General features: G+C 43.3%; 1 protein-coding gene across 1 annotated transcript in view; it reads left to right on the top strand.

The window, feature by feature from the left end:
• LOC146199392 (uncharacterized) overlaps positions 1–13,541 on the top strand; it is a 68,656-nt gene extending 55,115 nt beyond the window's left edge. Inside the window, exons 17-18 of the mRNA XM_084594841.1 lie at positions 10,068–11,139; positions 13,057–13,541. Coding sequence (XP_084450967.1) covers positions 10,068–11,139; positions 13,057–13,122 — 1,138 coding nt within the window. The 3' untranslated portion in view covers positions 13,123–13,541. The remainder of the gene's footprint in view (positions 1–10,067; positions 11,140–13,056) is intronic.
• The last annotated feature ends 3,009 nt before the right edge of the window (positions 13,542–16,550 follow it).

Here is a 16,550-nt window from a genome sequence, read left to right as displayed (position 1 = left end):
TGCGAATATGAGAAAAAAAAAAATGCTTTCGGATATCTGATCAATGAAAAAAAAATAATGAAACTTAAAAAATAATCATTGCTCACCTTGTTTATTTCACAATTCACATGGTGTTTGCAAGTAAAATTAAACTAGACTTTCACAGAACTGTGTACCTTGCTGAAAAATTCAGTATGCGTTTTATGCAGGATTTTGTACGCTACTTTTTTGTACAGTATGGTCCACTGTTAAAGGGAACATGAGGCCGCGTTGCTGCCGCGCTTTACAAAGCACTCTCTCGAGAGCTAGCGACTGACGATCATACAAAGCGCTTGTGCAGTAAGCACGGCGGACTGCTCTTCCCGCCCATGCACTTCATGTCGTCCATTCTTGTAGGTGGACGGCGGCAGCGCTTTGTAAAGTGTTTAGGCCACGCGATCTCATGTTCCCTTTAACAGTGGACCGTACTGTACTGGAAGGACTTGCATGAAACGGGTTTTACAACCATGTTGGGCTTTTTCCGAGAAGCTTGCAGGCACGGTGAATGCTGGCAAAAGTTAAACTCCGAAGAAGAAGGCACAAAGGTACACTACGTTCAACTGTATACACTCAACATCTGCACTGCTTGTGCAGTGCCATATTTTTATTCTCCATGATCTATCCTCACAGTGGCGCCACATATGAAAACAGAACTGAAACTGAACACACAAACAAAAGTGCAGCATCGAGTAAGACACACATGAAAATGAAACTGCAACAGGGATTGCAATAAGCTCTTGTTAATTCAGCCTTCAAGAGACCAGAAAGAAAGAAATGTCCGAGTTAGACCGAAAGCTCGAGTTGTCGGGTGGTCATGAAAGAACTCTCAGAAGCCATTTGCATCAGACTAGTTTTATCTGGTGAGGACCCGTCCAATGATTGTCTGCGCATGAGGTGAAATTGGAATGAAAACGATGTTTTTACCCGGTTTTGTCAAGTGTTGTGCAAACCATAGGGAAGGCTCTCTTAGAAGGGAAGGCCCCTCTTGACAAAATAGGCCCATCGCATTTCGAGGACGCTTCATTGCACAGTACACGTGGTCAAGTATTGTGGTGAAGTTTCCGGGAATTAAAAAATTTTTAGTGTATTTGGCAATTTTTGAATATTCGGAAATTTTGAATGTCAGTTTTTCAAATATGAATACGAATTAAATAACTAGCATATTCAATTTGTATTTGAAATTTCGAATATTTGCACACCCCTATTTCAAACGCATGAGTTGCAATGTGAAGTCGGGATACTGGGACTTCTCAGGGAGTTTGAACAATCTGGAAGAACTGGGGGAAAATTCAGAATTGTGTTTATATCAGGGAAGATTTGTTTAATTTTACTTCAGGGAAACGAAAGTCGTGATACTGCTGTTGCGCGTAACAAAGAAAATGCGCTTTGCATGCCACGTATGATACACGTCTTCACCTCAGCGACTGCCAGCCTCCTGCATTGTGCTGTCTAGTGGTCCGTCTCATCAAAGTGGCAGGAAAAATTTGCAGCATGTAGACTTTCAAAGCGAGTCTAAAGTAAGCGCTTGCCCGGTGCCATTGCCAATGGCACCATGTAATTCGGAGAACGCATTTCCTACAGTTTGCACGTGAGCTGCTCAACGATTGTCAGCCTCCCCTAGCTTTCTTGCATTATCCAGTAGACAGCTCTGGCAAGGTGGCAGAAAACGTTGCGGCACTTCCCATTGTGACTCCATGAACTCTTCCTTCCTGCATTATGCCTTGATGGAAGTGTCCGTTTCAGCCAGCTTCCATGTCCGGTCAAATTGTCCTTGAATGTCCGTGGGTCACTGAAATCAGTGGTAGAACAGCTGCGCCATTTGAGTCCCAAACAGTAATCTGAAAATCATAAACATTCCTGCTTCTTGGAACTCGCTGTAAAAAAAAATTATGGAATTGCTACTCACTTGCTTGATATGCATGATGGCCAGGTGCGCGTGTTAGTGGTAGGCCTTGCATAAAAGAAATTTGTTGACAGTCGTTAGCCATGGCTGCTTCGCGCTTCTAGGTTGGAAGATGAGAGTGCAGCACCCCATGGTGTATAATTGCTTTGTGCCACTGTGCAGCTGACTGTTGGCCGTGAATGCAGTAAACACATGCTAGTGAAGAATGTAAATAGGCACAAGTGCTTCTGCCCTTTTCTGTTTCAACGCTGCACTGGGCACACGAAAAAGACTTGTCACTGATCGGGCATAGCTGTGGCTAGTGAGCTGCGACCGCATTCACGCTGCACAGTTGTCATCTTTTAGTGTTCCTTGAGGCCAATGCAGATAAGAAAAAGTGGGTCTCAAATTAATGCCGCAGAGCCAGATTGCGCTGGTATATCACATAGAGCACAGCCTGTGCATGCTTTTACGGTCTGCGTGAAAAATGACATGCACGCGGGGTGTAATTTATAGGTACACACGGGAGTGGAGCTGGGCACATCATCTGCTAGCCATGTGTTTCTAAGCAGTCGTCGCGTCATCAATTGTTTTCCCTATGGCATCTTCATTGTTGAATAAACAGCATCTTATGCCAATCCACTGTGACACAAATTGCGGGGCATCTCTAGGAATAGTTTTTTTGCAGGTGAATGTTTGAACACATAAAAAAAAAAAAAAAAAGAATGAGAAGAGAGAGAGAGAAACGGTGCTGTAGATTGTATTTACTCATCCCAGCTCGACAAGCAACGCGACAGAGTGCACTCTTCAAGCTTGTTTTGCATTAAGAAGTATGTTGTTGTTCCGGTCTTGCATTTCGATATGAAAGTACAGCTGAACCCCGTTATAAGAGACAGGGATGTAACAGACAATCGGGTATAAGAGACATCATTCACCCAGATGGTTGGCCGCCCTATGACTTTCATTAATTGGACCTCTTTATTAACAGACATTGGATGTAAGAGACAATCGGCTATAAAGAAAAAGAAAAAAAGATAAGAAGAAGAAAAATTTTGGTACTCAGTCTTGCTTGTAACAGGCATTTTAAAATTAGATGTGGCACCATCCATCGCCAGGCTCAGTATAGCAGCTACAGCGAAATCAAAGAAGAGAGACACCCCTGCGCTGTCATTATTAATAACTTCAGCAAGCAAAGCAGGTCAGTCAGCTATGAAATGACAGAAAAGAAGTCTCTGCAGTGGAAATGCAACGTAGAGAAGCACAAGTGCGACTGCATATGCGAGGATATTAGGAAGCACGCTTCGGGGTCTCCAATTAGTGGAGCTTCCTATCACGAATTACCGCAGGTGTTGTGTTCACTAGTCTGAAGAATATATAGCGAAAATTGTCTATTACATTGCATTTCAGTATGAGCGACAAATCTATCTTGTAAATATAAAAAAAGGGCTCAGCAAGTGCCACTGACGTAAAAAAGTCATTGTGCCTAGAAAGCGAGACATAGCCAATCCAAGACCAAAACAAATGACATAAAAACAGAAGGGATTCTACTCCGGCAAAGACAAAAAAACTTGAATTCTTGTAGTGTCAACAGACACATAACTTTGTTGCGAAACGCTAGTTGCGGTGCTACATCACATCACGATCGCACTTTCGCTGCAAACTTAGTTTGCTAGCATATACAGCTTTGGCATATGGGCTATGAAGCTGTTGGCCTGATTTTCAAGCTGGGATAGTCTGTGTTGAACAGCACCAATGCAGCCATGAAGCAGACAAGGTTTACAACTATTTCAGCAGTAAATAAATGGACGAAAGTTGTGAGGTGTGGTGTTGTGGACCACCAAGCAAATTCATTGTGTAAATGAAAGCTATAATAACGCTTTTGTGACATAACGTACCCTTCCTTTTTGAGTATTTTAGCTGCAGGATGCCTTCACCGAAATAAGGTCTGGTTAGAAAATGTAAACATGGTATCTGCTTATAAGGGACCCCTCATATAAGAGACAAAAACTGCTCCCCAGTGTATGTCCCTTATAAAGGGGTTCAACTATTTAAAGCAATATCAGCGCGACATTGTGAATTTTCCGACGTTTGCTCCCATTCACATTTAGGCACAGGCAAAGCAAGGTGTTAGTTACTGCGTAGTCCTGTAATACTTCACTTGTTTATTGCAGTGCTGCATATTTTTGTGCCTCTCAGTTTTTCAAGTCGTTTCATAGGCCTTGAGTGCAAGGTAAAGGCGGAGGTACAAGATGTAATGAATGAAACAAAGTGCTCCAGGCACATGGTACTGTCTTTGTCAAAAGTTTATAGCCCAGGGGTTTTTTTTCTGAGCCACATCGTGTGGCTCGTAATGGATTCCCATAATTCCAGAGCTGCGCAGAGTAAGAGGATTTTCTTGTACCACCCTCTCCAATAGAAAGGACATTCAGGAACGCTAAAGAAGAACCACTACACGGCTTAGAAGCAGACCTCTTGGGCTCTAAACTTTTGGCAAAGACTGTACATGCATTTAATGGCCTCTACGTGGTGCTTATTGGTTATCATCATCATCAACCTGACTATACCTGCTGCAAGGTGAAGGCCTCTCCCATATCCCTCCAATTAGCCCGGTCCTGTTCTAGCTGCATCCACTTGACCCCTGCAGACTTCTTGACCTCATCTGCCCACCTAAGTTTCTGCCGCCCCCTGCTGCGCTTTCCTTCCTTTGGAATCCAGTTTGTTACCCTAAGCGACCATCGGTTATTCACTCTTTGCACTGCATATCCTGCCCATACCCATTTCTTCTTGATTTCTCTAGAATGTCAGTAACTTGAGTTATTTCTCTGACCCACTCTTCACATTTCCCATCTCTTAATGTTACCCCTACCATTTTTTGTTCCATAGCCCTCTGTGTTGTCCTCAACTTTAGTAGAACCCTTTTTGTTAGCCTCTGCGTTTCAGCCCCATAGCTGAGTACAGGTAAAATGCAACTATTATATACTTTACTCTTGAGCGATACCGGTAAGCTGCTAGTCATAATCTGCAAGTGCTTGCCAAATGCGCTCCATCCCAATAATATTCTCCTTGTTATTTCACTTTCATGGTCCGGATCTGCGGGTACTACCTGTCCTAAGTAGACATATTCGCCTACTACTTCAGTGCTTCGCTACCTAACATAAACTACTGTTTCTTTCCGAGGCTCTTGAACATTACCTTAGTCTTCTGCATATTGATTTTCAAGTCTACCTTTCTACTTTTCCTGTCTAGGTCATCAGTCATTGTTTGCAGTTCATCCCCTGAGTTACTTAGCAAGGCAATGTCATCAGCAAATCACAGATTACTGAAGTATTCGCCATCTATCCTTACCCCTAACTGCTCCCATTCCAAGTCTCTGAATACTTCCTCTAAGCAAGCTGTGAATAGTACTGGGGAGATTGTGTCTCCTTGCCTAACACCTTTCTTTATGGGAATTTTGTTACTTCCTTTATGCAGAACTATGGTTGCTGTGCAGCCACTATATATATCTTCCAGCACTTTCAAGTACGGCTCGTCTACACCCCGATTTCACAATGCCTGCATGACCGCCGAGGTTTCTACTGAGTCAAATGCTTTTTCGTAATCAATGAATGCTATGTATAAGGGCTGGTTATATTCCGAGCATTTTTCTATCTCCTGGTTGATAGTATATGATCAATTTAGAGTACCCTTTCCGAAAACTTGCTTGATCTTTTGCTTGGTTGCAGTCTAAAGTTGTCCTGATTCTGTTAGCGATTACGTTGGTAAGTACCTTATACGTAACAGATAGTAAGCTGTTTGGTCTGTTTTGATAGTAACTGTTTGGCGCCCCCTTTCTTAGCAATTAAAATAATGTTTTGAGTTCTTTCATGGTTCCGGTACCGTCGATGACACCAGACACTGCGTATACAGGGTGGCCAGTTTTTATAGCACGATATCCCCCCCCGTCCTTCAGCAAATTTATAGTTACCTGATCCTCTACAGCTGTTTTCCCCCTTTTCATAGTTTCTAATGCTTTCCTAACTTCGTTCATTGTCACTGGCGGTACGTCTGACTGCTTTTCCCTACCGCCAATCTGATTATTGTCCTCACTTCTTTGACTACTGTAGAGATCAGTATATAACTCCTCGGCTACTTAGACTATCTTGTCGATATTCGTGATGACGTTGCCCGCCTTGTCCCTTAGCGTATACGTCTGATTTTTGTCTGTGCCTAATTTCTTCTTCATTGCCTTAAGGCTTCCCCCGTTCTTTACAGCATGCTTAATTTTCTCTATGTTTTACTTCCTTATATCGGTCACTTTGCGCTTATTGATTAGCTTTGATATCTCTACCAATTTTATCTGGTATGTTGGATTGGAAGCTTTCATACTTTGGCGTTTAATTAAATCTTTCGTCTCCTTAGACAGCTTACGGGTGTCCTCTCTAACTATGCTACTGCCTATTTCTACAGCGCACTCAGTAATGATATCTCTGAAATTATTGTTCATTGCTTGTGGGCTAATGTCGTCATCCTCGGTTAGAGCAGAATATCTATTCTGTAGCGAGATCCTGAACTCTTTTGCCCTCCCCCTCACCGCTAATTCATTGATGGACTTTTCTTCCTAATCTGTTTCATTCCCTCTTCAGATTTAGTCTAATTCGAGACCTTACCATCCTGTGGTCACTCCATTAAACTTTCCCGATTACCTCTACATCCTGCATAATGGTGGGGTTAGAACACAGCATGAAGTCAATTTCATTTTTAGTCTCCCCGTTAGGACTTTTCCATGTCCACTTTCGGTTCTTCCGTTTGCTGAAGAAGGTGTTCATAATTCGTAAGTTATTGCGCTCTGCAAACTCAGCTTAGAACCAATGCCATAGTCACCCACTACCTGGTCTCCTGCCTGCTTTTTTCTTACCTTGGTATTGAAGTCTGCCATTAGTACAGTATACTGCGTCTTTCCTTTCCGCATTGCCAATTCTGCATCTTCGTAGAAGCTTTCAACTGCCTGGTCATCATGGCTACATAGGTCCGTAGGCCTGTACAACCTTCAGTTTATACAGCTTATTAAGCTTAATTACGAGGTCTGCCAGCCTCTCATTAATGCTATAGAATTAATCTACATCCAGCTATATATTTATTGACAAGGAAACCTACTCCTAGTTCTCGCCTCTTTGGTAAACCTGGATAACACAGTACGTGCCTGTCTTTCAGTACAATATATGCCTTATTCGGCCTCCTAACGTCAGCCCTATGACATATTTCATACCCTCTAGTTCCTCTAACAGCACTGCTAAACTGGCTTCACTAGTTTATTGATAGTCGTATCTAAAAATATTTTTGGGATTGCACCGAAATGCGTAAGCTTTACAAAGCGTAGAATTTATCAAAGGTTGTAAGCAGTTGCTTTATCACGTTTCACCCATTATCACTGTACACACTGTGAAATGTGTTATTATCACAATCCAATCCATCATCATGACTAATTCGATGAGGGATGCTTTTAATGAAACATGGGGGCGCTTAATTGTCGTCATGTCCTGTTCGCATCGTGCATTCAGTATGTCTGTCTTTATTCAGCTTGAACCAGGAAGCCTTCGTGGCATATGAACAGTGTGTCTGTGTCGCAACCTGACTGGGTTCGACTTCCACCCCCACTCAAAATTAACTCAATTTTAATTTCCACTCATTTACTTTCCTTTGGTAACAAAACTTCCTTGAGAAATTTAATGTCAATCTGAACATTTCGACCTTTTTGTGAATTTTAATGTGGCACCACCACCAGATTTTCAGCGACAAGGGACGCTTAGCGACGTAGTGTTAAATTCTTTCTAATTTGCCCGCTGAAACAATATATAAGAGAGTGGTGCTGGCACTTTGTATTGGCGGGCAGCACAGAATGTCTCATTGGATCGAGGCGCATCAGTATGCGCACATGTGAAATGACCTTCCACCTTGCAAAGCAAAGGCAGCCTAAATGAAAAAGAAAACAAAAACACAACAAATTCCTCTGTTAACGTAATTGGTCACCACATACGGCATACCCATATGCTGCTGGGCTCAACATTGCAGCTGGCCGTTTAATGCTTGTTTGTAGAAGGCACGTGTTGCGTGTATGCATTAGTTTCTCCCAGATGGCTGCAACGTCGTCAGTGTTCTTGCTTGTACAGAAAAGGGTACCTTAATTTCATGCGCTACCATAGAAGAAATCGGCAGGAGCTGAAGTAACAAAAACAAAAATTGCTACCGCGAACATCACCAATTCTTGCAGCAATGGACAAGCAGCAGCGCAACTCGTATCCTAAAATAACTTTTGAAAATGACCGCTAGGTGGCTTTCAGTGGCGCCACTGTAGGCGGTGCACGGGGCCTATAGGTTCGTTTTGGCGCATTGGGTTCTGTGCGCTCTTGTCACTGCACGGATAGGATTTCACCAGCAATAAAATTCACAGCATGTGAATAAGCACGTGAAGCATCATTTTAAAATTTCCGGAGGTTCCTGAAACTTTAAGGATGTCTGGCACTTTTGTGAATGCTCACTTCAGACACCTTTGAACATGATTGTCACCCTTGGGAACGAATTATAACAATACAAAAATTTTAAGGCAAACTTAGCGCAGGGCTGAGCATGGCAGAACTAATACGCAAGTACGAAACATGCTGCATTCCACCGAGTAGACAGCGTCTGGATGGAATTCCTTTGCCAGCGCTGCTCTCTTACTGTTGCGAAGGAATGCTTGAGGAATGGTGCTGCTCATAATTATGCCCGAGCTGCTGCTTTTCGTTCACAAGCTCTCGTGATTTGCCAACGATGCAGCACTTGCATTTTGTGCAGTTTTTTTTCGTGTTTGTTTACTTTTCACACTGCAGGTTTTAAGATTGCTGTGAAGATGAAAATTGTATTATTAGGATTAATGACCATATTGTTTTACTGCAATCAGTGGAAGTCAGAACTTTCTATCTTCAGTAGCCGAAATTTCGCTGCAACTCCCTGCAACATTTTACTGCAACAGCACGCAGTTTTCATGCTACAAAACTTGCTACAAGAGGTGTGTCGTAATTTCCTCCATTGCTAAATTCCTGCACATCTACCACGGGGACTAGCTTTGGCATGCTCTCTCAGCATGTGAACGATGGAGCTGTTCTTTTCAAAAAAATTTTCAAGGAAGTTCAGTGACTAGAGCTGACACAAACGCATCTTTCATTCGTGGCACAGAGCAAACACTACCAGTGCTGCACATTGGATGTGGGGAATCACATGACTCATTCCTTCTCACTTGTCGCCAAACCACAGGACCTCAACTGCTTCTCAGATTCTCGCCCTTTTGTTTCCCAGACTCTTTTCCCTCAGCTCTCCTTTGTCTCTTGATAACATAATTCAGCCTTGTGAAGGAAAGTGTGCAGTAGCCAAAGAAAGCTGTTCATCTCAAAAATTGCTTTTCTTTCTCTTATCCCTTCCTATGCTTGGCTTGCCTTGGCTTGGTGCTGATCCATTTGAGTGCTAAGACAAGCCAAGCCAAGAAAGAAAGAACAAAGGTGTAAGTTACATTTACATATTGTCTCAGGGTGGAACTCCTTTACTGGTTTTTGCTGTAAACGGTACCAAGGCACTCATTAAAGGCATATGGATATGAGTGCAACATCATGGTCTTCAAGGCTTCAATCTTGTAAGCCTGAAGCTCAGGGGTCATCTTGACACTGCCAACTGTTCAGCACCTAAATCATTCAGAGATGTGACAACGAAAAAAATATTCTTGTTGACGATCGGACAACGGGAAGCAAACATGGCACGGGGCACTTATGTAGCCTTTGCTTCCTGTTGACCCTGCTTTTTTAGAGCACTGTTTTATGTTGTTTTTTTCTTCCTTCTTTTTTCATGCTCATAGACCTTAACCTTGTCTGTTCTAACTATTATTGTTTGCACACACGTGGTGAGGCATTAGATGCGAAGTCAGATGACTCCGACTAGCGTGCTGTCCTATCAGTTGCCTTCTGTCGCGTTCCGTCATCTTTTTCCATGCTAATTGCAGTGTTACAGTCAGTTACCCAAACGCACCAACTAACCCAACTTTCTTCTTTGATCATGCTTTGCTTAAAGTTCACCAAGTTTTCCTGTGGCTTCCGGTGGCTTGCATGAATGTTTTCAAGATCAACAGCATTTTACAGCTGGAATTCCTGTCTGCTTTACACAGGCCGGCGTACCGAGCCGGAAATCAGGAGGCCGAACTCCTGTCAGATGAGGATGGACATGAGTACATGGACTTCCACGAAGAGTATGATGACGACGATTTGGAAAAGCTGCAGGCTACGGAGGCTGTGCAAGTGCGCCGTCCACCTGTTAATGGCCAGGGCCGCCAGACCTTCCACGAGCGCCACCTTGGACTCGGTCCCGGTACAGGACGTCACATTGGGACCGCGGGGTCCGCAAAGCATGTTCCTATGGCTGAGGACTCATCCGAGGACGAGGAGTGCTCCGAAGAAGAGTATGATGAGGACGAAGAGGAAGGCGAATATGTTGATTCTAGCGGGGAAGCCTGCATTGAGCCCATCGAACTGGAGAGTGATGATGTCGATGGACCAGCGCTGCCCACAGAGAGCGATGGGGTACCTGAGGAGGCCATTGTTGACACATCACACGAAGGAGACCAAGAGGAAGTGGGCACCGATTCGGATGCTGCACTCTCCAATGCGGCCATCACTGCCACTGAGCCTTCAGTGACTATAATAACTAAGATTTCCGACGCCAACGTCATTGTTGAAGATGGCTGTGCCGAGGAGGAAGAGGAAGTTGTAAAGGAAGAGGAAGCTGTGAAGGAAGATGAAGCTCTGAAGGAAGAAGAAGTTGTAAAGGAAGAGGAAGTTGTAAAGGAAGAGGAAGTTGTAAAGGAAGAGGAAGCTGTAAAGGAAGAGGAAGCTGAAAAGGAAGGGGAAGCTGAAAAGAAAGAGAAGCAAGAAGAAGCGGAAGAAAAGCAAGAAGGAAAAGAAGAAAAGCAGCAGGTGCCACTGCCATCGGCAGAAGACGCACGCACTGACTTGCAGGTGGAGCCCTCTGCTGAGGCTGGGGATGCAGGCGCATCAAATTCTATAGAGGAGGTGGAGGGGGAGGAGGAGGACGAGGTGGTTGCAAAGGTTGTCGAGAACCACGCGGATGAAAAAAAATGCAAAGACCAACCAGCATGCGAGGAGGTGAAGGTTCCTCCAACTGTCGAGCTCCCAGCCGACTCAACAGGGACAGAATCCACTCCAGTGGACTCTTCCAGTAAGGTGAGTCAGTCGTTCAAGTGGCCAGTATTCACAATGCACCCAAGGGAACCTTGAATAAAGGTTTGAGTTTATATCTAGTGAATGGGAAGTTCAAGGTGGCAAAACTGTTTTGGGTACTTGAGAATCTTCTTCATTTGGTCTCGGAAAATGTATCATTCAAAATTCTAGTCATCCAAATGAAAAAACCTATATGCAGAAGCACAGGAAATGCATTCACTCAGATCTGTTTAGAGCTGATGAGAATTATTTAAAAGTTATTTACCTCACGGCTGATAGTGGCGCATGACTGGTGTTCATGTGTAGGCACTCTGTGAGTACTGCTTAGTGGTGCAGTCACAGCTTGCACGTTCATATCATCCTCAGTGACGTGGAAGTGTGTTCACAGCGCTCGGAATTCTGCTAATTATAAAGGCTGCACTCCAGCCAAACAGCAAAAGTAATCTTGTATTTTGCACCTACTTGAATGCTTATGAAAACCTGGGAAAGTTTTATCATTGGAAAACTTTGCTGGCAGGTGCCTAAATATGAAGTACCGCACGCAGTCCATTGAGCTTGCCTATCAGTGCATTCTTTATGGATCTGTGCTCTTATAAGATGCAAGAATAAATTCCTTCAACCAAACAAAATTGCTGTGCAGTGTTTTTGTCTTTGGATAATTGCATCAGTTAACTGCTTTTAATCTCATGACATTTTGCTCTAGCATTTTGTTTGTTCTTTAAAAAGAAGGGAAAAATACATTTGCCTGCCAAGCAGGTCCCCCCTGGACTGCACCTTCTAAAAGCTACAAGGAAATGGAAGCAACCACGCTGCCAAATCAGTGCTAGCAACTAATCGTGCTTATTTGTGATATATTGGGATAGTGAGCAAAGCTTGAAAATAGTGCTAAGGAAATGAAATATTCGGTGTGTGAATTTAGTTATACGTTTTTATGACTATGTTGTTTTTCTTATTTCCCTTTTTATTTTCGAACAAATATGAACAGTCTTGTTGCTGAAGGCATTGTTTTGTGTGTAGAGAACTAACACATTAGTCGACATCCTTGAAATTATGATGTCAGGACCTTAAAGACATTCGAAACACTTGCATTCTCTTTTTTTTTTTTCTTTTGAGAAATGAAAGTAAATTATAGGGACCTCCGTAAAATAAGCTTTTGTACTTTTGCATATTATGCTGCCAGAAATACTTAAGCTGAGTTAGGCTATGTCTTGCTAAAGAATGGAATGCACAGTGAATTAGTTCTCTATAGTTCCTTGCAGAAGGTCTGGCATTGTTGTGTAGGTTCTTAAGGCAGCTACTGTGCAACACTAGTGGATCAGTCAAGCAAATTACAGTGGATTCTTGCTACAGTTCTCATGGGCACGGATATAAAAACGCATTATCCGAAGATGTATTACTCAACACAAGGCTTCAATGGTCACGAATGAAACTTATTGGCACAGAACTTACTGTTATTACATCACTTTGAAATGTGCTGTCACTTTGTTCTCTAATTTTGTTTGTCAATGGCAGTAGCAAGCTTTTCTGGAACTAATACAAATGACAAAGCCAAGTTGAGCAATCAAGGTGCAGAGAGCCTGTATAACGTCTGCTCTGCCAACTCCAGAAGAGCTTTACCCTCACAGAAGCTCTGGTCAAAATATGAACACGTCATAATGTTATCAACACTCAGCACCTTGACGCGCTGCGAACTGTAAGGATTCGCTGTAGTATAAGAACTGGTTGTTTAGGATGTTCGAAATTCTCTAAATATGTCTGCACAGTTCAAGTTCACTGGAAAAGGTATTGTAAGTGGAACCACATTCTAAAATTTCCACTTACATTTTGGATCCCTGATGTGTAATGTGCGAGTGCCGCGTAATGCTGATGAGTCGCAGTGTAGAGTTGATTGTGAGGCATGCTTTCTTGTGTCTTGTGCAGGAGGAGCAGGAGCCCAATGTGGCAGAAATGCTGCGGGACTTTGTGGACTGCGGCCCAGACGAGTGAAGGCTCATCTGCATCACCAGATCTCAACCAAATGGGCCCACCTTAAAGCACTCTCTCATTTATCCTCCCCATCAATGTTCTCAGTTGACCAAAACCTCGTCACGTGTTCATAAATAGCACGAACACGTGCTTATGCGCTGTCACAGCACTGCAGCGTTTCATCTAAGTGGTAGATGGCATTGGGATGCAGCTGTACATCCTATCTTTTTCTTTGCTTCTTATTGAATTAATTTTTCTGTGTCTTTGTATCCGTGACTGCGTGTGAATGAAGAAGTGAGTGCCACGAAGTGGTCATTCGTGCACAAGCTCGGCAGTTGTGATCGCGCCAAACGTTTCAGGTGTGAAAATATTTCAGCAGTTTTGTTGGGCTCGAGGGAATACATTTTTCCTACAAATAATAAAGTCAATTTTTCATTCAAGCAGTGATATTTCTCACCCCACTGTTGTGGCAAATTTGCCTAGCTGTGTCAAACCAGAAAAGCAGCTCTATGCGGATAAAAATTACGGAAATTGTGCCACACTTCTCCAGGCTCACTGCTTTCGAATTACACTGCTCCATGGGCAAGCTTGGGGGGGAGACGTAATCTCGGTTGTCGTCGCCGTTTCAAAATGTTGATGCCCGTTGAAAACAGCTTATAACTAATGTCAGCTCTCATGACAACTTGGGTTGCACTGTATAGTTTTTACACCGCATGCGCTAGTCACCATCAGTCCAACGGCTTCATGCTGCTGCCCCGTTCTCACTATATTAAAAAAAAACTAGTAGTGCACACATTGGGATGGAAGCCGAGCGACATCCTCTGGCTTGCGTGTTTTCAGAACCTGTGGTTCTAACTGGTTTGGTGATTATGCCTAGTGTGAGTAAACTGATTGAAGATTGCGTTTAATTGTGAATCAACAGTAATGTGGTGATATAATTCGCACGAGAAAACATGGCTCTTCCTTTGTATTGCTTTTGCCAGAACGTAGTCTTCGCTGAGTGCTGAAGAGTGACATTTGTGGGAAGAGCGTACGCCAACCTGTAATCAGTGTTCCAAACTCCAGTCAAATTTCTAGAGCGAATAAGTATAGCAGTCATTGCTGTAAAGTCCATTCGTAAAAATTTTGAGCAGCACGGCTGAAGCTGAAAATGGTTGCTAGGTGCAATGTACCCATCCACATGTGTGTAACAGAATGAGGCTGCTGCTGTTTGTTTAGTATTGTAGGGTTCATCGTACCAATGTGCCATTGGCAATGAGGGTTGTTTAGTTTAGTTTTGTAGGGTTCATCGTACCAATGCGACATTGGCAATTTCGGTTATCTCGACTTCTTTAGCATGCAAGTGCCCTCTAACCGCTGAGCCACCACGGCGGGTCTGCAGTGTTTGCACTTCACCGTCAGTTTCATCTATGCAACACGGTGAACCTGGCGCCTCATCATAAGGTTTTAAAATTCAAGATTGGGGAGGGTTCGAGCAGGCTTGTGCACACTCCAGGCAGAATTGCTACAACCAGCACGAGGTCCTAATCAAGGCTGCCCAGCTCATAAGGGCCGTGGCGGTGGCGAAGTTTATTGATTGCTTGTGTGTGAAGGGAGCACAAGTCTGTATCAAATGTGACAGAACTGGTCCTTACTGAGGCGAAAGCCTTTAATGGCTCATGCTCACGGCCATGATCGTTTTTGTCCGTCTGTAACATTTTCGTTAAGTGAGAACTAATATATATAGAAAGAGAATGTTGCATCAGATAGAGGAGGAAAAAATGAACCTAGAAGGCACGTTTGATGACTGTAGAATGATTAGTTAATTATAGTCAAAATTATGTCGAAATAGTGCGAACGTCGATGTATGTCTAATCACACACAACTGTGACATCGCAACTGGCCATGATGTTACCAGGCGATTCAGGCATAGGCAAAGCTGACCCGGCCGGGCGTCTGATCCAGGCGTCCGTGTGGCGCCTTTCATTTGGCACTTCCTCGAACGCCACACCACGCTTTCATTTCATTTTATCACTTTAAAGACCTACGAGGGGTATTACATAAGGGGTGGATACATATATTTTGGTAAGCAAGTGTTAACACAAAGAAAGATGACTGGTAACATTATTGGAAAAGTTGGATGAGCACGTGATGGCTGCGATTTTGTGAGGTAGGTTGTTCCAGTCTGCTGCAGTATGGGAAAAAAATGACGTGACAAAAGTGGTAGTACAGGCATGTGGTCAGGAAACTTGAAAAGGATGTCGAATGCAATGAGATATGCAGACTGGAGGGGCGATGTAGGGTGCGCGGCCTAGTGAACTATGGAAAAATTTATGAAGCAAGCAAAGGCTGGCAATGCGACGACGAAGAGATAAGGGCAATAAGCCGGATTCAGCTTTCAACGCTGACACACTGATAGAATATAATGAATGGGTGAATCTGGCTGCTCTGTTTTGTACTGATTAGAGTGCATTTATAAGGTGAGCTTGGTGCAGGTTCCAAATGGGTGAGGCATATTCTAATTGTAGTCTGACAAGAGATTTATATGCTAATAGCTTGGCAGAGATGAAGTCTTAAAAGTCCAAGTGGCTTATTAACAGACGAAACGATGTTCGTAACATGTGTGCTCCAGGATAAATTGCTGCACAAGGTAATGCTTAAATATTTGTATGATAGAACCGGCTGTACAGGAACATTACGTATGAGAAAATGAAGCGAGTTGCGGTGACGGGTGAAGGACAAGATTTTACATTTATGAGGGTTAAGTTCCATTAACCAATAGGCACACCATTCCTGAATGCAGTTAAGGTTGTCTTGAAGAGATGTTTGGTCAAAAGCATTAATAACTTGGTTATAAATTACATAATCATTGGTAAATCGTCAATATAAATTAAAAACAAAAGCAGACCGAGGACAGACCCTTGTGGGGCACCTGACGTTACTGGAATAGTATTGGAATTATGGTTGTTAACGGTGACTTACTGTGAGCGGTTAGTAAAGAATTCTATCCATGCACCGCATACAGACTCAGCATAGCTGGCACCAACAAAATTGGTTTACAGGAAACAAAAAGCACAGTATGTCAATTTTCTGCGGACACCTTAACCGAGAAGGAGAAAGGTGGGAGTGAAAAGATGCCGTGGTGGGGGGGCATCTTTTTTGCGAGAGGCTTTCGCCTCTATCAAATCACCTCTATCGAAGAATTTTTCCAAGTTTACGTCGTCATTGACAGTGTCGCTATCTCCCTGATCTAGTCTTCTGATTCGTGGAAACATTGGAACTGTAAGTGGTGGCAATCAAATTGACATCCAGTTCCGGTGTTTCCACCAATTAGATGGAGGGAGATAGCGACACTTTTGATAATCTAACTCTGAACATGGATCCTGGCCTACATGAACTCAAGTTTAGGCAGTTTAATAAAACCTAAGCTTTGCAGATTGAAGCAGAGCACCTCATTTCAGCACATGAGC

This window comes from Amblyomma maculatum, chromosome 2 (assembly GCF_055883805.1).
Source record: "Amblyomma maculatum isolate TAMU_Amacu chromosome 2, ASM5588380v1, whole genome shotgun sequence".
Taxonomy (NCBI): Eukaryota; Metazoa; Arthropoda; class Arachnida; order Ixodida; family Ixodidae; genus Amblyomma; species Amblyomma maculatum.
Note: the sequence above shows the minus strand (reverse complement) of the source record. Positions and strands in the feature narration are given on the sequence as shown.